The following is a 24,046-nucleotide window of genomic DNA, read 5'->3' as shown; positions in this document are numbered from 1 at the left end:
AGGCTGTCAATTCAAATAACTCAACTCAACTGAGGGGACCTCTAGGTGAGGTGATCACTTCTAATCAAGGTTACATTACCACAAGTACAAGCAAAGACAACTCTGGAACATGTTCTGTTAGCAGCTGCCAGTTTTCTTTTGACATTGATTACAAGATGCATCTCAATTTCAGAAATTTTAATATTTTCATGTTTTCAAAAGTATGTTTCTTAACAATCAAGGAAGTATGTACGATTTTATGCAAATAGAAGATAGACTCTGCTCTATAACCTGCATTCAATAGTAGCCATTTCAATTTATGATATGGAGTGTTTGGGATATATATGTGTGTGCATTATATACATATACATCTATATAATCATGTTAATGGTTCCATAGTATTATATTGTATGCATGTACCTTTCTTTTATTAATGGATATTTAGGTTGGTTTTTTCCTTTTTTTTTTTTTTTTGCTATTGTGTAAAATGGTGCAATGAGCAGCCTTAAACCTATGTCCTCACGTACTTGTGTGAATTTTTCCAAAAGATAAACTGCTAAAACTGGAATCACTGTGTTAAAGGGTATGCACATCTAAAATAATACTACATATTGCCAAATGTCCATCCAAAAATTTATACCAGCATTATGATTAACATTTTTTCCATGCACTTATCAACACTGAGTTATGTCAGTATTTCTCATCTTTTCCAATCTAGTAGGTAAAATGTGATATGTGATTGTTTTTAGCTCCATTTTTAATTACTGAAAACCTTTTAATATCTGCATAGCATTTCATTCTTTCATGAATTGTGATTTATTTCACTTCAGTTGTTAGGCATTTAAATTGCTTCAAGTTCTCCCACATGCCATGAACATCTTCGCACATAATTCTTTGGCCTTAAGACATTTTCTTAGAATAGATCCTTAAAATTGGAATTATGGGTTAAATTTTTGACACTTTTAAAGGCTGCCAAGCAGTTTTCTAGAAAGGTTATACCAACTTTTACTTCCATCAACATTATATTACAGTGTCTATTTCATTATATGCTCACATGCATGAAGTATTGTTTTTTTCAGATCTTTTCTAATCTGAAAAGATAAAAAATTATTTCTCTCTTCCTGTTGTATTTCTTTGATTACTAGTGAGGCTGAACTTGTTTTCAAACTTTTTAGCCATTTATGGTTCCTCTGTGGGGTCCGTACTAGATATTTTCCCAATGATCTTGATTAGCCCACCCATAATTTCAGCCCCATAGATATTATTCACTCTGTATGTTTGAAGAAAGAAATAAACCATTATTATCCTTTAGCAAAACCAGTCCCGTAAAGTTTTTCCCAAGAGAGTTGATGAGGTGTAAAGGACATTCACAACCAGTGACCCTTTTAAAGCTGTAAACCAGATCTTCTCAAACTGTTTTTTCATTATCCCCCTTCCCTTACCCACAGAGTCTTTTTAGACCTTTGTTTCCCCCTCATTGCTCCCCAGTAGAATTTTAATATCACAGATGTACTGTACACCTGGTTATGTACTGTATGAATATCTGTGTGCTTCATACATAAAAAGGTAAAGATTTCCTTCACCTTCCCCTAAGAACCAATTTCTACCCCTTTTGGGGAGAAGCTGCCCCATTGAGAATGCATACTGTGCATCCAGCTGGATCCTGGAGCAAAGCTTTCTAACATGAACAGGCCAACATTGAAAATACAATTGAAGTTAGATCTGGTTTCAGTCACAGCACCTTTCTACTTACTATAGAGCAAGTTACCTTGAGCAAATTATTTAATTTCACTAAGCTTCAATCTCCTCAATGGTAACACATGCCTAATAATGGTATGTACCTCAAAGAGATGTTTGGAAAGTAGAAGACATAATGCATGTAAAGTATTCAGCACAATGGCCATCCCATATAAGTGTTCTACATAGAGTAGCTCTTCATGTCTTCTCCACACTTTTTGTCATACCACGCTCTAGCTGGCTTAGCTTCAGATGCTTAATCACTCTCAGTATTGTCTGTATGAAGTTGTATAGGGTTTGGTCACGTGAGTCCTCATACTGAAGACGTTTTCATTATGGCTTTGTCTCCTGCCTTATGTCCACTTCTAATAATAGTCCTTGTGTTGAATATGCTTGATGTGACTTTGATGATGAAAAGGAAACATAATTTTCCCATTTTCTGAGTCAACCATATTATTTTAGGAAGTTAATTAAATATGGCATTAATTAATGTTGGATGATGGTTTGGGAACTGTAAGCAAAGACCCAGTTTGAAGAAAATTCTCTATAAAATACAACAAAAATGTCGACCAATCACATGTTTATGGACTAAGTGGAATTTGAAAAGCAACAATTATATGCACATGAAATATATATATTATATGTGTATATATACATTTTATACATAAAATATATTTTTATATATTTATATATTTTATATATATGTATATCTCTCCAAGGCAGGTGAGCAGGGACTTTTGAAGAGGAAGACTGAAAACAACTCTAATCTTATTTACATACCCAGAAATTCAGCGTCCTTAATTCTACTCTATGATAACTGACTTTCTTAAGTATGTCTTCCTCATTTTCACGAAGGTGTATGCCTTGCACACTGAAAAGCATGTAACAGGTATAACTCACCCAAAGCTGTGGGTCGAGACAAGCCTATGGGGCTCCTTATGTGGAAGGAGCGTGGAGTTAAGTGGACCTTCATTTGAATCCTAACTCCACTGCTTACGATGAGAATGTGAGCAAAAGACTATCTTCTTTCAGACTCAGTTTCTTGATCTGTAATATGTAGTAGTGCCCATGTGGACACAGGACTGTGGTGATAATTAAATGATGCAGTATGTGTAAAGCATAAAAGAGTGTGTAGCTCATAGCAAGTACTCAGTAATATTGGTGCCTCCTCATTTGAGGTTTGCCCTTTTTCCTCTGTACTGGCACTTGGCACTTAGCAAGTCGATTGATGCCACTTATCTCAGGATGTGAGGAACCAAACTAGCACTTAGGGAATCTTTCTGACTTTCTTAAGCCTCAGTTTTGTCATCTGCAAAATAGTAATAATAATATTTTTTTTAAATGTGAGGATTCAGTAAGGTAATGCATGTGAAACTTTTAGAATAGTCCTGGGATACAAAAAGTATATGTTCAGTTTAGCTATCATCACAGCATTATTATTTATTAGATTAACCTACAGCATTCATTAGATATAGAATTTTTAGACCTAGAATTCTAAAAGCGACAAAAATATACAAATATACCAAAATACACAAAATATTTTACATGTACTTTTTTTTAAAATTATTTATTTATTTATTTATGGCTGTGTTGGGTCTTCGTTTCTGTGCGAGGGCTTTCTCTAGTTGTGGCAAGCGGGGGCCACTCTTCATCGCGGTGCGCGGGCCGCTCACTATCGCGGCCTCTCTTGTTGCGGAGCACAGGCTCCAGATGCGCAGGCTCAGTAGCTGTGGCACACGGGCCCAGTCGCTCCGCGGCATGTGGGATCTTCCCAGACCAGGGCTCGAACCCGTGTCCCCTGCATTGGCAGGCAGATTCTCAACCACTGCGCCACCAGGGAAGCCCTATATGTACATTTTTATATGCAGCATATACACACATATACAACATACACATATAAGATAAATTTCAAATAATTTCAGTCAACTAGTTTATGTAAAGTTGTAACATTCCAAGATGCAGAGAAAAAAAAAATAGAAAATTTTACATGTAATAACTTTCCTTTGACTCCTTTTCTTACAAACCTATCCTAAAAATGTTTAAACAAAGTTGCCATGATTTAAAAAAAAGTAATATTACTTTACTAACCATCACTTCAGCTAGCTAAGATTCACAAGGTCACAAAAGTACAACTCACCTTCTCAAGTTAAGCTCTCATGATAAAATTCTTTCTACTGGACTAAGAAAAGCTTCTAATCATCTCTTTACCTTACTTTGTATGCTAAATGCATATGGTGTTGAGAGCAGCCTGAAACAATATATTACATATTGTGACTGCCCAGCAAATTCTCCTTCTTTGTTAATGATAATGGCTATTACTTATTGAGTATTTACTATGCGCAGGCACTCAGATTTACATATACTGGCGAAACTCCTTGCTTTAGTGTCCTTACTGGTGTCTTTGCAGTTATTGGATTTGGTAGGAAGTAAGGACCAACTCAACATGAAAGTATTAATCTAGAACATTAGTCCCCATTCTAAAATCAGTTTACCAAATTAACACTAGCATCTATCACCGTTCATCACATAATATGCAGATTTAGTCAGTTTTTCCATAAATGTCTGAAACAAACAATGGACATACAATGCAGGTGCAGTACACATTTATTGCAAAATGAAATTGCCAATCTTAGAAAGGATACAGGATTCCATGAAGTCAAGGAAAGTGATGCTGTAAAGCTCCTTAGGTCATATTCAAAGTCATTATCAATTGAGGGTTTAGCAGAAATAATACTATTAATGATTGAAGAAGAAGGAATAAAGGAAGCTTACATCATAGCCACTTCAAAAAAAAATGAGAGACCCTTAGGAAAATTTATAAAACTCTCAATTAACCCTGCCATATAAGATCACTTTATAATCATGAAAGAAAAACAAATCTGAAACTAGATTGTTGTATGAAGCTATAATACAATTTATCAGAAAAATATGCCTTTCCTCAAAATATCAACACAAATCATTTTTGTTCATTCTAAGAACTCATTGATTATTTGACTGCAGTGTGTTAATAAAAGATTTTTTTCACAAATTTAGTTTATGACAATTTAGAGTGCCAATCAAGCCTTTTTATTACTATATCCTATGAAATTTTGGAAACCGTTTAAATGCATTCATTTCTAAGTGACTTTTTTTCTGATACTGAATATCCTTAGATAACAAAGACATTCTATATCATCATATGTAATCTTCACAGTATCTGTGGAAGGTACTATCTCCATTTTACAAAATGACGAAGGTGGACATCAGAGAGGTTAAGTAACTTTCCCAAGGTAACGCAATAAGTGATAAAGTCAGGATTCAGATTTAATTCAATCTGATTCCAACATTTTTGTCTTTATCACATTATACAGAATATACTCTATAAATTATAGTTGAATTGACTATAATTTATTTTTTTTACTAACTCTACTAATATGGTTTGTTTTGTTTTAGAAAAAGCTAATCCAGTTCCCACTCTCTGCTTCTTCATACAACTCCTGGAATTTCTCCTCTCCTCTTTCATGCATTCTGATGCTCTCTGTTGCTTCCATCTATTGGTTCTGTCTCCTGCATTCTCACTCCTGGACATAAGGGTCATTTGCCTGGCGTGTACAGCGGGCCTGGTAGAGCATCAGTTGTTCGGGTTGGTAGGCTGCAAGGCTGGTAGTGGTCTTCTAAACAAACGAGACTGCCCTCTCCTGCTGTCCATGATTCATATTGTAGTTTCAGAGTGACTGTTTCCAAACCCAGATGAAAAGAGAATAAAATTTGCAGCTCTTTTGACTCCTGACATTTGTAAGTGCAAATCCTCTTTACAGTCAGATAAGGTTGGTGGCACTGACACTGATGTCCCAATTTAATAGGGATGCAGCTAGAATCAGTGACCTGCCCAAGGGCAGATGTTAACTAAGAAGCACAGTCACTACGGAAGCCCACAGCCTCTGAAGAAGTTCTAGATTCTTTACTGTAACAGCAAAGCATAATAACTAAAAGTATAGATCACTTGCTCTCTGAGTTTGACCTAGTTACTTACACTTCCAAAGTTTCCTCATCTGTAAGAAAAGGTTGTTAAAAATAGCACCTACTTGGTGAGGTGTTTGTGTGAATTAAAGGAGACAATGTGTATGAAGCATCACACAGAGTTAGGACACAATAAATAACAGCTATTACCATTTACTGAGTCTATAGTGACAAACGCTACAAACACCCCTGAGGGAAGCACTGCTCTGACATAAATTCATATTATATTTAAAACAACTGAAAATAAGTCTTCTTCATGAGCTGGCTTTGATGTGAAAAAAGTTCTAAATTTCAACTTTGCAAAGTGGAAAACATTATACAGAAAATGGAGTAAAGTGTACAGAACAGAGGAGCAGGGGGACCGGACAGGCTTGCTCTGGACACACCGTGAGGACGTGCTTCCCCTCCACACAAAGGACCGGCAGTGGCGTGGTACCAGGCGTCTCTGTGGAACCCGGGACTCGAACAGCCATTTACTTATCAAGTAAACCTTGTACTCTTACTCAATTTCTGTACCTGGGTATTTCGCTTCCTTTTCTCCCTCTTTTTTATTTTTATTTGTATCTTTCCCTTTCTCTTCTAAAATCGCTCTCCCTTTTCCCTTTCTCCTTTAATATTTTTACATATACAGCCCCTACTCCATACTCACATTCATATTTCAATTGACTACTCAGGAAATGCTTTCACAAATTAACAACCTTATCTTTTTCTTTTTTTATTGATTTTTTTTAGTTGATTTACAATGCTGTGTTCATTTCAGGTGTACAGCACTGTGATTCAGTTTTACATTTATATATATGTATATATATGTACATATTCTTTTTCAGATTCTTTTCCCTTATAGGTTATTACAAAATATTGAGTATAGTTCCCTGTGCTATATAGTAGGATGACCTCTTCTTTTAAAGATGTCATACTAATTTTTCTTTAGCCTTAGGTTTTGTGTGTGTGTGTGTGTGTGTGTGTGTGTGTGTGTGTGTGTGTGTGTATAACCTTGCTTGGTAAAGAGAGTCACAGAAAACTGCCTTTCAGAAAATTTCATCACATGATAGTGACTCTGGGTGCCTTTTTCCATTTCTCAGAACTCCCTAAGTGTGCATGGCAATTGCTTTCCAGGACCCTGGAATTGCTATTTTGTCAGAACTCGATAAGGTAATGGCAGCAACTTGTCCTTCTGGGGGGACCACATATGCACCCTCAGATGCCTAACATAATTTTGTTCTGACTTCTATGTTCCATGAGCAGAGTACGTAAGAGTTCAGGATCCAGAGTCAGGAAGTACTAGGTTTGCATCCCAATGCTGTTCTTACTGCTTACTAACTGGGTGACTGTGGGCAAGGCTACTGAATGATTTGTAACCTCAGTTTTCTCCTCTGGAAAACAGGGATAACAATGGTAGTTCCCTAATAGGGGTATTATCAGGATTAAGAGGTAATATAGGAATAGTTCTTAGTATGCGATAAGAGGTACGAAGTTTTCGTTGTTGCTACTACTGTTTTTGTTAGCACTGGGAGACCTAGGATTGAATTTCAGCTTTACCACTTACTAGCAGAGTGAACTTGGGCTAGTGCAATAGACATAATTATACTGAACCTGTTTATCCCCTCAATGTATAAAGAACAAAAAGCCATATTAGTGTTTGATATTTTATTTTATTGTAGGACAGACATAATAATTACTATTTCGACATTGAATTCTTTAAAAATTATCATTAATAATAATATAATAATTATAATACTTAACTATCAATATTATCTAACTTCATGTAGTGCTTTGTCTTTCACTTGTATTTAATATTATAGTCCCCTTTTATACTATAAGCTCCATGAAGGGAAGGGTACATCTCATACATTTCTGTGAATCCCTCAGCAACTAGCACAATGCCTACTTATTGCAGGAACTCACATTCGAATGAATCAACAGACAAATATGCATTCAACCAACTTTCATCTCCTATGAGTCCAAGCATTATATCAAGCAACTTGAATAGATATGATAGCCACCCATGTAATACACAAAAAATTAAACATGCATGATAGAATTCATTGTTCTTATGATAAAAGAAATTTGGGGTTGGAAGGAGCCTGAAAATGTTGGTCTATCTCCTTGCTCAGTGAGGAGTACCATTTGTGGTATCTCCCTTCATTCTCTACCTCAATAACTATTCAAATTCAAAGAACCAACTTTAATTCAACAACCTTAGTAAAACTCACCCTGACAAAATAACAGCAACAAAAACAAGAAGAAGAAGATGTTTTTTCAAGTACATACCATGCTAAGGATATCCCATTTGATGTCTACCACAAACCTTTAACATAGATATTATTACCTATTGATATCTTATTTTAAAGATGAGGAAACTGAGTCACAGACAGATTAAATAGCTTGCTCCTGGTCATAGCAGATTGTAAGTGGAGGCGTTGGGATTCACACCCAAGTCTATGTGACACCAGAGCCTGAGCTTCTTTTTATTAAATCAAGGAGCAGAATTTCCTGTTCTGCTCATTGGACAATTAATCTTGCAGTGAAAAAACCTCATAGTGCTGTCACTTGAGCTGTCTTAAGCTCTTGTTTGTGTATGTTATTGTTACTGGGTTTCCTATATGCTTGTATCTTATTTCCTGAAAGTTTACATATTTTTGTTCCCACCACTATCTTACACATAGTAGAGACCCAGTAAATATTTGGCAGATTCACTAAAACCACCAGTGAAGGGATACAGTTTTCAAAGCAGCTTATTTCTGTGTGAGAAAATTGTTTCTACTGTTTAAAACTCCTTAAATTCCTATAAACAACTTAAAATTATAGAGTCTTAACACACAGGGATGATGTGATCTATTGCCTTCATTTTATGGTTGAGAAAACCTAAAGATAATTCACTTGCCCAAGGTCACAAAGCTATTAACTTGCAGATCCCTGGCCATGAACTCTGGTCCCTAGAGTCACTGTCTGGTAATATTATTTCAGATATTTGAAAATAGTTTTGAGGCCCCTCTTAGTCATCTTAGGCCATAAGGTTTGAATTTCTCAGCGTCTTAGACACTCTCCTGGTTTTAGCCCAGTTTTCCAATAATCATAGTAGCAAAGACTCTCTAAGGTACTGCAGGGGAACAGAAGCATTCATTTATTACTAATAGCATTTTCACTGAGTATAATCTTTATGTAAAATAATCTGGGGGACTTCCCTGGTGGCGTGGTGGTTAAGAGTCTGCCTGCCAATGCAGGGGACACAGGTTCGATCCCTGGTCCGGGAAAATCCCACATGCCACGGAGCAACTAAGCCCGTGCACCACAACTACAGAGCCTGCACTCTAGAGCCTGCGAGCCACAACTACTGAGCCTGCGCTCTAGAGCACGTGCTCCACAACAAGAGAAGCCACTGCAATGGGAAACCCGCACACCGCAACAAAGAAATAGCCCTGCTCACCGCAACTAGAGAAAGCCCGCGTGCAACAACGAAGACCCAACACAGCCAAAAATAAATAAATAAAATAAATAAATTTATTTTTAAAAATAAAATAAAATAATCTGGCATTCTTAGCAATCAAAAATTTATCTACCTTATGGTTGGGTCATCCCACTTTGTGGTAATAAAACTATATCTTTAAAAAATAATTAAAAGGAAAAGACCAACTTTTACAAAGATGGATTTAGAATAATTTCTACCTAGAAATGACCCAACATTTGGAGAATTTTTGTAGAATAATATATACTCATGGAAATGATATGTAGACCAGATAGCAATAAGGAAAATTGCATAATAAATGAATAAAGTAAAATAGAAGATGGCATATTAATTGCAATGTATAGGGATGTGAAGAAATTAGAATTGTAAACTGTGGATCCTTTAAGGTAAAAGGGTTCTTTGTAAAATCTTGATGTTTTTTCCTTCTCTGGCATTATTGATTAAACCCACAATAAGGACTGTAGTGCCCAGAGGTGAACACAGCTAGGGTATAGCGTTGTTGGAAAGAGAGGGAAGAGGCGAGGAAGGATAGATCTGGGCCAGACTGCATGCCTCAGTCCATTCTGACTGCTGTAACAAAATACCACTCGAGGCGTGGCTCGTAAACAACAAAAACCTATTTCTTGAGAACAAGGATTATGTTTAATTATCTCTGAATCCCCAGCACCTACCATAATGCCTGATACATAGCAGATAATAAGCCAATGTTTGTTGGTGATCAATTACTACATCCAAGATTTTGAAAGACAAAGGAAGATAGAAAATGTAGACACTAGGATGAACTAGAATTATCAAGGAAAACTTTATTGAGGAGGGAAATATACAAAGGTAGATCTTTTCATAATCAGAGAAGAGTATGAAAGTTACTAAAGGTAAAAGATAAAAAGCATAACACGTAGTCTGTGATGAGGTGGGGAAGAGTAAATGTGTTTTGTGTGATAAGAAGGAGAAGCAGTGAATGTGTGACATAATTAAATACTTTGTCCTTATAAAACTTTACTCTTCAGTACCATGTCTAGAGATTGTTAATGAAGACAACAATCCTAAACTTCACTCCTTTTGGGAACCTCAAGTTGTATCAAAAACATACAGGAAAATGTTTCATTTAGACAAACAATATGGTATAAACAGTTGGGGAAAAGCATGAGCCTTATAGGATGGCAAACCGAGGTTTGAATTTTAGTTTTGCCACTTAACTAACTGTATCTTGGGCAAGTCACTTAGCTCTTTGAGCTTCAGTTTTCTTTCTGTAAAATGGGAATAATAATGCCTATCCCACAGGGCTGATGGGGGCTTGAATGTGGTAATTCTTGTAAGGTATCCAGTGTAGTGCCTGGTATGTAGTAGATGGTCGGTAAACTGTTATTTTTAATAATGTGAATTGATGCATTGATGTGTTTGTGCTAAGTCAAGGTGGACGTTTGGGTTGTGAATGTTTGGGGACATATACACTTGAGCCTACTTGATCTGAGGGTAATTGGACTTTTTGAAATGGAAACACCCCAGAAAAGGACAATGTGTAACATGGTGTTCCATGGCTGCTTGTCTCTTTAAGATGAAGAAATGCAAACAGTTTTGAGTGTATGGGCAATTGTATAAGGTGAAGGCTCAAATAGGAAGCTAATAATTTTCTTACTAACTCCCTCCTGTACAAACTGTCATGCAAATACTGCCTTATGCTTTATGTAAAACATTGAAGCCCCCTATGACTTTATTCTTCTGCTTGGATTTTTTTCTGTAGTAAAATACATCATTGAATTAATTTCGAGTGTGTTTGTCTGTAAACCAGCCAAATATTTCCTTTTAAATACTTGAGCTCTATGTTGAATATACAGTTATGGCTCTTAGCACATTGCTTTTTTTTTCAGTAATTAGATTTCACCCTCTAATCCTTTAATGGGCTTTTAGTTCCACATATATTAAGATGGCTCCGATCCATATTAAATGAAGATTTTTCATTTCATGCAGGTTCTTCCAGGGGACCCAGCCCCTTAACTATGGGAGCCCAGGACACCCTCCCTGTTGCAGCAGCATTTACAGAAACGGTCAATGCCTACTTCAAAGGAGCGGATCCGAGCAAGTAAGCCTGGGGCTTGGTCCATTGTATTCTCCAAACTCTATCCAATTCAGTGGGGACACTCTACATATAATTATTTCATTCCATATCCTAAAACCAAAAAAAAAAAAAAAAAAATCCAGTCAACAGTAACAGGTGGCATACCTAGAATTAATTTGATTAAGAATATTAATTCATTGCTTTTTAAAAAATATGCCAAAAGGTCCAGTAATCTAATCTAATACAGAAACCTCTGATTCAGTTTTGGTTGCAGGTTACAGAAAACCCAACCAACTCCATCAGCAATGAGAAAATGTATTATCTCACAAAAGGAAATGTCTAGATCATGTCTTTATTGTCTTAGTCTTTCCTGGGTGGGAGTCACCCACATATAAACTGAAACAATGGTGCATTGGAATGAGAACCTGGAATAAAACCACCTTTCCATAACATGCAGATATGTAAGAGGACAAGTTATGTGTTACCCTTGTTAAGTAAGGAAAAACTAGCCAAAAAAATAATCACAGCAAAGTAAAAATTTTAGATAAAAATGTATCACTCTCTATTTACATGAGCCTGATTACACTTATATCAGTACATCTTGACAATGGACCTTACCTGAATGCACATGCTTCTCTATAAGGTGTCCCATGGATGGGGTTCAGGAAGTTTATGGATCCCCTGAAATTATATTTCATACCTAATGTGTGTGTGCACATGCACATTTGTCCATAGACACTCTACACTGTTCATCAATTTCACAAAGGGGTTCAGATTCAAAAAAAAAGTTAAGGGCGATTATTAGTCTACACTGAAAACTAAACACCTAAGTCAAACTGGTTTTCAAGTGTGTCACTAACACAATTCCAGGTCTGAATCTGATGTATAAACAAAGGACAAACCTAGGTGAGGAAAGAATTGCTTTTTATTTTTTACTTGCAGGGACTAGAGCTTAGAAAACCTTGGTAGCCATGGAAATAAAGATGAGAGAAAAAATTAAATGTGCATATAGAACACTAGACTGTTTTACAAAAATTTTTGAAATAGTGATAAGTATAATTAGAACTTGGAACTCTATTTTAAGTGAAAATCTATATGACTAATTGTTAACCCTCTTTACACTTAAGAAACACTAGGTTTTTTTTTTTAAGTCTAAATCTAACAATATTATGCTGGAAAACTAATATAATTAGTAACTGCACTCCGTTCTAGCCACTGAGATCTATCAATCTCCCTAAATATCCTTTTAAACAGCATTTAGGTTTTATTCTGGGCCCAGAGTTTTGCAGAGAAACAAATACTGTGGACGCTGGTGTCTTAGTTAATTTGCTCTGCTATAACAGACTGGGTGGCTTATAAATAACAGAAATTTATTTCTCAAAATTCTGGAGGCTGGAAAGTCCAAAACCAAGGCCCCGGCAGATTCGGTATCTGATGAGAGCCAGCTTCCTGGTCCGTCGGAATCTTACATATTGGAAAGGGCCAAGGAACTTTGTGGATCTCTTTTATAAAGGCACTGATCTCATTCTTGAGTGCCCTATCCTCATAACCTAATCACGTCCCAAATATCATCACATCGGGGATTAGGTTTAAATATATAAATTTTGGGAGAACACAAGCATTCAGGCTATAGCGTTCTGGTTTCTCCCACGTCTCTTCTTTTTCATCTTCAGAGCAGAAAGATCATTTGCCACGACCATGCATCAACAGCAACTAAAAGCTCCTCATACAGAGTATGCATTTGAAATGTTAGAGAAAAGTAAGCATCATTAGCTTAGGTTGTATACAGACTTTGTATACATACATACATGTTTCTCCTGTAGACTCTTCTTTGAGTAAAGAATTTGCATGACTTTCTGTCACACCAGTTCTAAAGACTACTTATTACTGACCTACCTAGACCTTAGAAAGCTCAGGCTACCCTGAATTGCAGGTAGAAGCACACCCTAAAAAAAATGAGTAGTCGAAAATGTGGAGAGGTGTCTATAATGGAGTGAAAAACACTAGGGATCACAGGAGAATGAATGCTTTTTTGTCTGCTTACTAATTGGCTTTCCTTCATTCATTTATTCAGAGAGATCCAATTGGTAGTAGGGGTACTTCCACTTCTGGTCCCCCCTAGAATCTATTTTCAATGTAACATGTCACTCCTCAGCTCAAAATCTTCCTAACTTGTTCAAAGTTAAAACCAAATGCTTCATAATGGTCTATAAGATTTGTCCTTCACGACCCATCCCAGTTGCCACCTCTCTGATCTTGTCTCCGTCACCCTCGTCCTTAATCACTCCCCTCTAGCCACTCTGGCTTCATGGCTGTTTTTCTTTCATCAGCCCAACCCCATCTGCACCTCAGGGTCTTTGCATTTGTTGCTCCTTCCGCCTTAGTGAAATCTTCTCGCAACTATCTGAGTGACTTGCCCCCTCACTTCCTTCATGATTCTTCAGCAGATTTATCAGAGACCTTCTATGTAAAACAGCAATTCTCCTGCCCCCTCCGCTGTCAACACTTCCTTTCTCCCTACTTCACTTTCTCTTCCTTCGTAGTTAACATACTTCCTGTTTTCTAATTAATGAACATGCTAATTAACATGTTCCATGTTTTCAGTGTCCACTGTCTGTCCCTTCCCCCACTAGAGTGTAAGCTTCATGAGAGCTGGGACTTTAAGTATTTTGTTCATTGTTATATCCTCAGTACCTAAAACAGGACCTGGCGTGGAGTACCCAGTGCATATTTGCTGAACAAGTTGAGTTGAATTACTCACCTAACATTTACAGAACGTCTACTATGTGGCCGCTATTGTGCTAGACAGGGATATTTTGGTGGTGAAGACAGTTGATATGGAAAATAAAACTTGTACATAAATATAATGCAAAGTCCACTATAGGAGAGATGTAGATATGGGGCAATGGGAGGTAAGAAGTCCTTAATAATAATCTTTTTTAAATCCCAAGAAGTGGTATATCAGCCTACCAGTCACCTGCGGACCTGTCCCTGTACAAGCTGGGTTCTTCTTCTTGTTTCGGTTTCCCCAGCACACTCTGACAAGTGTCTGCGGAGGTCTGTACCAGTGAGCCTGGTGTCCATGACTTTAGCATTCCAGTGATGTGGTACTTGAGCCAAGTTAATATTAGTGCTTTTCCTGTGCCTTCCAACTTAGCTGAGCCTTTGGTCTGTGAATGGCTGCACATATTGAGTCTTTTTCCAATTATATTGCCATAAGTAGTTGTAGTGTATACTGTATATTGGTAGATGGGAGATTTAGTATATTTCATTGAAATTATGAGATCTGAAATTTATGAACAGATCATGAAGTGACATTCTTCTAAATTTAATTTCATCTCCAAGCAGTGAATCACTTTAATTGCTGTTCCTTTGTTATTCACTTTCAAAGAAACAACTCAAGTTCAAAAGTTCCATCATGGGGAAAGGTGGAGAGGAGGATAAAGCCAAACACAGCGCCACATAGAGAAATGATGCAGAAAAAGCATGTGGGTTTGCCTTGCCTGTGGTTCTCTCTCATCGTGTATCAAAGACTTCCCCATTTGTTTTCAGACCATACATTGGAAACAAAAATCTACTACTGGTATTCTGACATCTGAGTCTTTCTCAGTAGCTCAAAGGCAGAGAACTCCTTGACTTTGCTGCCACCTGGGGGAAACACATTTCCTGTTATTAGCTCCTATTTGAACACCTCTGGTGCTAGCAACTAATTCTATAATTCCAGAGAAAACCTTAGGCTTCTCAGTTATAGTCTATGCTTCCCTTATCACCATATTTCAATTAGTTATTCAAGTGTATGTCTCCCTGCTTAAACTAGAAGTTTGCTCAAGACCACATTTGTCCTGTTTCTCACTGCCCATTCTAGTGCGTTACACAATGCCTGGTACATTGATTAGGTAGCCAATATATAATTGTTAAATGTATGCATTTATTTTTAAAACACTTTATTGAGTTCCTACTCTGCACTGGGTTCTGTGTTTTGCACCTTTGCCTTCCCAGAACCTAAAACACAGTACTTGCCTTCACAGTAGTAAATATGTGCAAGAAACTACAAAACAGTTTTTTAAAAAGTCTGTCCATTTGTCCAAGGAAACTAAAGAAAGGAAAAACTAAAGAGGGCTGAATGGAGAAGATATTAAGGAAGGCCTTGGAAAGGCCTGCCTTTGAACTGAGTCTTGAATATGAAAAGGAGTTTTTGCCTGTTACCCAAGTCAATAAAAGGGGATGATAAATAAAGGAAAGGAAGCAGCCTATGTGCAGAAGTATATATGCTTGAACAGAAAACCATGAGCTTAGTTATCAAAGCAGTAGAACTTACACTTTACGAGAGGGATGTATTTCTGATGACCTCACATAAATCAAATCCACACATTTCCTGACCAAAATTGGCCAGTGTTTCTGTTGACCAGCTAACATGATGCTGCCTGTGGTAACAGGGAGAACCCAGTTTACAAGACACTTGACCAGTTGACTTGGAAATCTTGCCATTCTAGACAGATGTTTCATTTGCGGGGATTCATATGGTTTTAAATTTACATCATAAAGTACCTGTGTCAATATTTCCATATTGCAGTATTTCAGATTTCCATGATTTAAACTCACATGAAATGTAGCCACATCACACACTGATAGGAACAATCATTACTGTTGAACAAAGTCTTTCCTTTAGTGAGTGAGTATAGGTTGAAAATATTAATTTTTATATAGAAAATTTCAGATCGACTTAGACACTGGATGGATTAATAAATCACCAAAGGTCTGACTCTGACAATTGAGATGCAGTTCAGAAATGTAATGTAACTGAGGAGCCTGGGTGCTTCCTCTATTGGCTTATACTGACTACTTCTCTCATAGCCCACCTGACACTGTAAGCCCTTTGAAGGCAGGGGCTCTTTTGCTCATTTTTTTTTTTTTGAGTTTTATTTTATTTATTTTTTATACAGCAGGTTCTTATTAGTTATCTATTTTACACATATTAGTGTATATATGTCTTTTGCTCATTTTTTAATTGCCTCCCCACTCACAACAAAAACAAACAACCCCAACTTACATAGTTAGGCGTCGATAAATGTTTATTGACTTAATAAATTCCACCTCCTCCCCTTGCTGACTTTCTTTCAAAAGAGAAACTTTATCCTCCACCAAGACACCACTTAGAGCTCATTTTGAGCAACGTGGAAAAGAAACTGAGTAGATTCCTTACCAATTAAAAAAACATTTGGGCAACCACTGCTAACACTGTACTGAGTGATGGTAGGTGCTGAAGTGCTCTGACTAGTTAGTATTTTCTTCTAGGGTCGTCAAATAAAATTTTTCTTGCCCACATATTGAAAAACGTTAAGAGTAGACTCAGCTTAAGGGGAAGTCCAGGCTTAGCACCAATTCATCACCAGTAAATCAAGCAAGCCTTATGGATCTAAAAGACAGAGAAGGAAGACAGCAGAGTTGGCACCAAACTGGGAGATCAGCAATATTCTCCAGCAGAGATGGAGGGGCAAACTTCCAGAAACCAGAATTCTTATTCAGAGCAGTTCAGAGTTAGGGATGATATTATCTGAGTGGGAGGAGGGGGCACATGGCAACTTTAGGAAGCTCACCTGCCCTCCACCTCTACCCCAAACCCAGCCTTACACATACAAGGCTATAGCAGTTCTTCACACAAGCTGTTTTGAATGTGTGCCAAGGACCATCTCATCTGAGCCACTTGTGCCTCATCGATCACAGTTACACAGCATACAAGGTGACTATGGGGCAAATAGAGTTTCCTATATTCAAGTGTGAGTGAAGTTTTCATTTATTAACCTCAATTTCCCTAGAAAGTACACTCCTGAACTTAAAGTTGCAGAAATGGTACAAAGGTCAATTATCCAGATGTATAGGAAAGTTATAAAGAAGTTCACTCATTTTAAATATTTACCATTTCCCAAAGAAGAATAATCTTTTTGAGATTTCTGCTTCTGGTTAAGGTGGAATAACAGGGACCAATTTACCCTTCTACCCGAAAACACTGCAGAAACAGACAAAATATATGAAACAGTGATTTGCAAGACACAGGACCTCAGGTGAAGGACAGTGACCCCTGAGAGGTGAGATGTGCCGTATGATTGCCCCAACTGACTTCCTGGAGAGTTTCCAGGCCATGGCATAGGGAGAGCCCAGCAGATTCACAGGCGTTCGTGGGAGGTGTCTCACTGAGGCACACTCCACTGCGAAACTGGCTGAGGAGGGCGCCCGAGGAAGCTAATGGCCCGTGGGTACCGCAGACCACCATGCACTGCAGAAGCTGGCTATGGAGAAGGTGTGCATATGATAGGAGCCTGGAGCCAGGGACCCCATCTGCATTAAAAGAGCTGGGCACTGGGACAGCCCAGCCACACGGACATCAGGAGCCAGAGGCTGTGGAAGCTGCCAGTGTCACTGGGCACTAGCAAAGCCACATGGGTTGCAGTACCCACACTCCTGGGTGCCACGTGCCTCCTGCACTGCAGGAGCCTAGCTCTAGAAAAGCCTTGAGTACTGCAGAGGACTGCCTAGCAAGCACACTGGAACCAGGAAGGGAAAATTCTCTTCTTCCTGCAATGTCTTTCTAGTGCCCTCTACTGACAAAAAGTAAGATAGTGCCTGTTATGTTGGCAAAGAAAAAATATATTAATGGCCCAATACTGATTCTCTCAGAGCAGACAGTAAAGGGTGAATTGGAACTCCACTGATTTTATGTAGAAATTGACACAGTGATCCTAAGTTTCATGTGGAAATACAAAGAACTTAAAATAGCCAAAACAATTTTGAAAGAGAACAAAGTTGGTAGACTAATACTACTTGATCTCAGAATAACTTTAAAGCTACAGCAATCAAGACAGTGTGGGATTGGTGTAAAGACGGACAAAATAGATCAATGGAACAGAATAGAGAATTTAGAAATAGGCCCACACATATATGGACAACTGAATTTCAACAAAGTTACCAAGTGGATAAATTCAACAGATGGTGATAGAACAATTAGATACCCATATCCACACACTAAAGAATGAACTTGGACCCATACCTCACAGAAAACATACAGAAATTAACCAAAAATGGATCATAAAGCTAAATGTAAAACTAAAAATTAAAAATTTCTAGAATAAAACATAGGTGAAATGTTTGTGACCTTGGATTTAGCAAAGATTTCTCAGATAAGACTCCAAAAGAATAAAGTGATTAGCTACAACCCATAAAAGAATAAATTGATGAATTTAAAATTTCTGCTCTTCAAATTACTCTTAAGAGAAAGAAAAAAAAACAAGCCACCGACTGGGGAAAAAAATTCTTTGCAAAGCATGTATTCGATAAAATACTTATATCCAGAATGTACCAAATAAAACCCCAAATTAATAAGAGAACAGAAAACTCAATTTAAAAAACTGGCAAAAAATCTGAGCAGACACTTCACCTGAGTAAATAACTGATGACAAATAAGCACATGAAAAGGTGCTAAGATCCTTAGCCATTAGGGAAATGCAGACTAAAACAACAATGAGATACTGTTACTCACCTATGAGAATGACAAACTAAAGACAGATCCTACCAAGTGTTGGTGAGGATGGGGAGGAACTGAAACTCTCACACTCAGCTGTATTTTCCACTTCAGAAAACAGTTTGGCAGTTTCTTAAAAAGTTAAAGGTACACCTATCATGTGATCCAGTCATATATTTATCCAAGAGAAATAAGAGCATGTGCCCATACACAGGCTTGTACACGCATATTCATCACAGCTTTATTTGTAATAGGCAAAAGATAGAAAGAATCCAAATGTTCTTTAACAAGTGAATGAATTTTCAAAACGAACCTGTGGTATATCCATATTCCACCCAGCAATAAAAAGACATGAACTATTGATTCACACACTACATGGATGAATCTCAAAATAATCATGCTGAGTGGAAAAAAATCAGACCAAAAAGAAAAAATCACACACCTTACAATTCTGTTTATATAAAATTTTAGAAAGTCCAAACTAATATGTAATGTCAGAAAATATATTAGTAATTACCAAGGGACAGAGAGGGAAAGGATGGAGAAGGGCAGGAGAGAGGAAAACAAAAACACAGGAGGAGACTCTTAGGGAGGTTAGATATCTTGATTATCTTGATTGTGTGATGGTTTCATAGATGTAGATTATGTCCAAAATGATGGAAATTTACACTATAAATAAGCACCAGTTATTATATATCGACTATACTTCAATAAAGCCCTTTTTTAAAAAGGATTATTATTTCTTCCAAATTATCATCCAACTGTGTTAACTTATATATATGACTGATTTTATAATTTCAACCAGATAGACAAGTTAATGGAATAAAGATCTAATTAAGTGGGAAGCAGGAAGTTTACCCCATGTGTCCATAAAAGAACACACTCAAGGCATCAGTCACATTACTCAGAGAACTAAAATAAGTCCCAGTGAATAGTGTGATAACATTGTGCAATTTAATATCTTCAAATATGCTGCCATCAATTCAGCAGTCAAAGAGAGAGAGAATCACCAGAATAAGTGATTCTGTTTGTGAGGTGAACATACAGACTTTTCTACAGAAAGAAAAAAGCTGCACTTTTCTTCTAACGGTGCAAAAACACCTTCAACAAAATAGCCACCTTTTTTGGAGAAGTGTTAAAATAAACCTTTGAGTCCTCAGGTCTTTAGAAATGAGTTAGTAGCTGAGAGTGAATTGTAAGAGCTTACTTTTCCTCTCTTCTGCTGTGTCATATTGTTACAGAAATCTTTGCTTTTCACAACTGCTTTTATTCACAGCATGTTGACCTAGGTTTCCTCTCTTTCCTCTCACGTGTTGTGATATGCCAGATGTATCGTGAAGATTACTGGAGAAATGGTGTTGTCCTTTCCTGCCGGCATCACCAGACACTTTGCCAACAACCCATCGCCAGCTGCTTTGACTTTTCGGGTGACAAATTTCAGCAGGTTAGAACACGTCCTGCCAAATCCCCAACTTCTCTGCTGGTAAATATATTTTGCACAAATTTTTTAGAGATGTGTGTGGCTTAGCACCTTATTCTTAGATGAGGGATGTAATTTAGTGAGAGAGATACACTGTACTGAAATTGCTGCTACTCAGATATGTTTGTAGATTCAATCCCAGAACTTTTACCAGCTGTAAAAATTGTTGGTGGGTGATTGTGTGCGTGTGCATATATGTATTTTAATGGCCAACTATCTCAAGTGGCTAAAGAGACATTTAGAGTAATGAAATCTGCATTAGTGACAATTTAGTCATTGTCTGTTTTGCTTATCACTGGTAGACAATGGATGAGGATGGTGGAAAATGAGCCCAATAAAAGGAATAAAATCCATTTGTTGTGTTAGCATCTTCTAAAATCAAATGATATCTGAACTGTGAGCTACTCTTCATATAAGCTTGAAAATCTCTTTGTTAAACATGTAATTTCATTGTACTGTAATAATGATTGTTTTGATGGAACTTTACATGTATGGCATCAAAGAAGCTTATGTGAATTTGTTTACATAAATACACTTCTTCACATTTCCTATTAAATCTGAATTTGATGTCTTTATCATATATATATATATGCACATGCACGTTCACACAACACACACATATATACATGCTACTAAAAAATGATCCACTCTACAAGTTAATTATTGACAATGGATGAGACAAAAAAAGTCATTCTTGACAGTTTTTTCCATCAATAACTCCTGATATTCCATCCAAAATTCTCTCTCTAAAATGGCCACTTTTTCCCTGTTATCATCACTTCTTCTATCCAAATGGTGACTATCATTTCCCTGGACCACAGCAACTGCTTTCCTCCTTCCCTCCCTGCATCCAGTCTTGCCCCACTCCTACACACAATAACCAGATGACCTTTTTTGAGGTAAATCAGGTTGTCCTCGCTCGTAGTCCTCTGATGGCTTCCCGTTGCATCTGTACCAGAATCCAAACTTGTTACCATTGCCTTCAAGGCCCTGAGTCATCCACTCTTGCCTGTCTGTCTGTCCTCATCTCCCACCATCCTCCTCAGAATCCTTGTAGCTCCAGCCAGACCTGCCAGTCTTGGGAACTGCTGAGTCCTTTCCCACATCAAGACTTTGTATGCTTGTTTCCTCTGCCTCCAACAGGATTTCCACCCTTCTTCACCGGACTCATACTCATCCTTCAGATCTCAGCTCCACTCAGCCTTCCCTGACCTCCCCACTCTTCTCCCCACTCCCACACTAAATCACATCGCCTTGTTATTCTCTCTCAGTCTTCCCTATTCTTCCCTCTGTCACACTTACTAAAACTAATAATTACATATCTATTTGTTTTCTTCATCCATCCATCTCCCCCGCTAGACTGTAAAATCCATGAGGGAATAGAACACATCTATTGGTTCACCACCGTATCCTCAGTACCTTCCACTATGCCTAATAAGGACTTGAGTAGTCTTTGTTGAATGAATGAACAATTCAACTATAATTTAGAGAATTTTGTCAAGCTGGATATTTATGTAGAAATAACTAGAGGTTATTTGGAATCTGAGGACCAATACTGTCACTCTCTTTCTCTTGCCTGAATGAGACTTTTTAGCTTCCCTGATGAAAAAACAGTCACAGGTGTTTCAGGTGATGACCAAGATCACCTCCTTCTCTTTGGTCCTTGTGATGGTTTAATTGGAAAACTTGATTCCAGGCTTAAAAATACAAAAGACATGCTCACCCTTTAAATGAAAAATAAATGTGAAATGATCAAGATTGGAAATTGGCAACTTCTTATTTCAGTTTCCCTCCATGTTTTTGATGTGCACGGCGAGCCACACAGCGAGTTAATTTTATTTTTCTAGGTTCCTCCATCTGAAATTAGGAACTACGTGCCACCATCTCACCAGTTTGGCTGTAAATATCACTGATGTGAGAGTTATAACTTTTGTTGCACTTTTAGGCAGTTATGTTGCCAAGTTCTTAGGCATATGTGCCAGAGTTTTATACTTATATTAATACATCAGTCTTATGAATTGAACTAAATATCAGTCTGAGAATGTTTTGTGTGACAAAACATATGGACCCTTAAGTTGTTTTTTAAACAAAACAAAAACAAAAAAATTCTTATTAATTTGGACTTTATTAACTCTAAGTATTTGATGATTGTGTCAGGGCTGTGATTGGTGACCCATCAGTCCTAGAGACTGTTTGCTTTTGGTATGTAGCGCCACTCCGCCACCACTGCTGCCACACCTACTTTTCAAAAAGCCATGGAACCAAGCATTATTCTCAAATGCTGTTCAAGCCTTTCTTCATCTGTTATCTTACACCCAGCCAATCTTCTCAGTTATCCTTACTGAAAGACTTATTTAGGTTAGCAGCTTGGCCCCTGGAGACATTTGGGTTTGCAATCCCTGTGACAGGGACCAAATTGAAACTTACTTCTACTTTTCCCTTATGAAAGGGATTGGCTTACAAAGGATGTTCAGGAACAATCGCTAAACCAATTGAGTCTGAAGAATTCTCAAGGCTTTATGAGTATTCAAGAATTGCATCTCTGTGCAAGCTTTTGATTGACAAACCTTTCTTGACTATTTGTTAAAGCAAGTTCTCCGAGGAATTATAGATATATGCCTTAGCTTATTTTGCTATTAAACATGTAATTGGGATTTTCTCAGTTATTTGGATTTACTTAGCACAAATTAATAAAATGTTGCTGGATATTAATTCCACATCTCTTTTGGTATAGTGGGAAAGTATGACCTGCAGTAAAACTGACTTGGGCTGGAATCTTGACTCTGTTACTTATTAGCTGTTCAACCTTAAGTAAATTACTTAATTTTGCTGAACCTCTACTGTTCTTAGCTCCAGCCTCCTTGTGTAGCTACCACTCTGGAAGCTCTGGGTAACTTGGATGTTTTAGATAATAACAGTTTAGACAGCACTTATCAGCATCCTTAGCTTAGCTGGGCCACGGGCAAGGACGAGGGGCCAGGAGTCTTTTCCATTCACTTCCTCCTGCCCAGAGGCACAGGGTTTTCTCTGTCCTCAACAGCCTATAGCAGGCACAACAGAACCACAGGGGTCTTGCTGAGACGTGACGCCCACGACCACTCGCTCCTAACTGACCAGAAGCAGTTTCAAGGCCCTGATGTTTTTTTTGACTCAGCTCTTGATATGTTTGGCTTCTGGAGGCTGAACCATAGGAACTTACTTTCGACCTGCCTTTATCACTGTATCACACCCTTCTGTCTCTGTGACCTCTAATTTTCTCTTTTTATAACATATGCTTATCTTTAAAAAGGAAGATAATTCTTCTTTTGCAGGGTAGATTTTAATGAACTAGTTTATAATGTATCTAACAGAGTGCCTAGCACATAATAGAGGCTCAAAAAATTCTAACTACTATTATTGTATTACATAGGATATTCTGAAAGTGAAATGTCAGTAAGTTACTGAACCACTTGGGCCCCAGTTTCTTCATCATGTGGGAAGTAAGCAGGTGCTTTTCACACTGTAGCCTGATTCTTTTTGCCATTGAGACAAACATTTTCAAAAGACATGGGGGGAGTGGCCTGTGGACAGGCCGCAGAGTAACACTGACGACCCTCATAGGAATACAAAACTCCTTAATTCACCAAGACTGCACTGTCTAGTGTAACTACCATGGTTATTATCATTTAAATTCCAGGATCATCTTATAAGTGAGGTGACTTTTTATGATTTAGATGCTCTTAGATAAACTGTTGTGACTGCTAAAAAAGGAGCATGATGATTTTAGTATCACTCTTTTTCCTCAGTTGGAGATAAAGACCATGTTTACAGATA

The 24,046-nt window shown here is 37.6% G+C and overlaps 1 protein-coding gene across 6 annotated transcripts in view; it reads left to right on the top strand.

Annotated features, from left to right (window-relative positions):
* The window catches only part of SGIP1 (SH3GL interacting endocytic adaptor 1), a 235,658-nt gene that overhangs the window by 195,020 nt on the left and 16,592 nt on the right, over positions 1-24,046 (top strand). For all 6 annotated transcript variants that reach the window (XM_061184056.1, XM_061184061.1, XM_061184058.1 and 3 more), the window contains 2 exons: positions 11,150-11,261; positions 20,081-20,236. In XM_061184056.1, coding sequence (XP_061040039.1) covers positions 11,150-11,261; positions 20,081-20,236 — 268 coding nt within the window. The remainder of the gene's footprint in view (positions 1-11,149; positions 11,262-20,080; positions 20,237-24,046) is intronic.

The sequence above is a fragment of the Eubalaena glacialis genome, chromosome 3 (assembly GCF_028564815.1).
Source record: "Eubalaena glacialis isolate mEubGla1 chromosome 3, mEubGla1.1.hap2.+ XY, whole genome shotgun sequence".
In the NCBI taxonomy this organism is placed as follows: Eukaryota; Metazoa; Chordata; class Mammalia; order Artiodactyla; family Balaenidae; genus Eubalaena; species Eubalaena glacialis.
The sequence above is the reverse complement of the archived record's forward strand: the minus strand, read 5'-3'. Positions and strand labels throughout refer to the sequence as shown.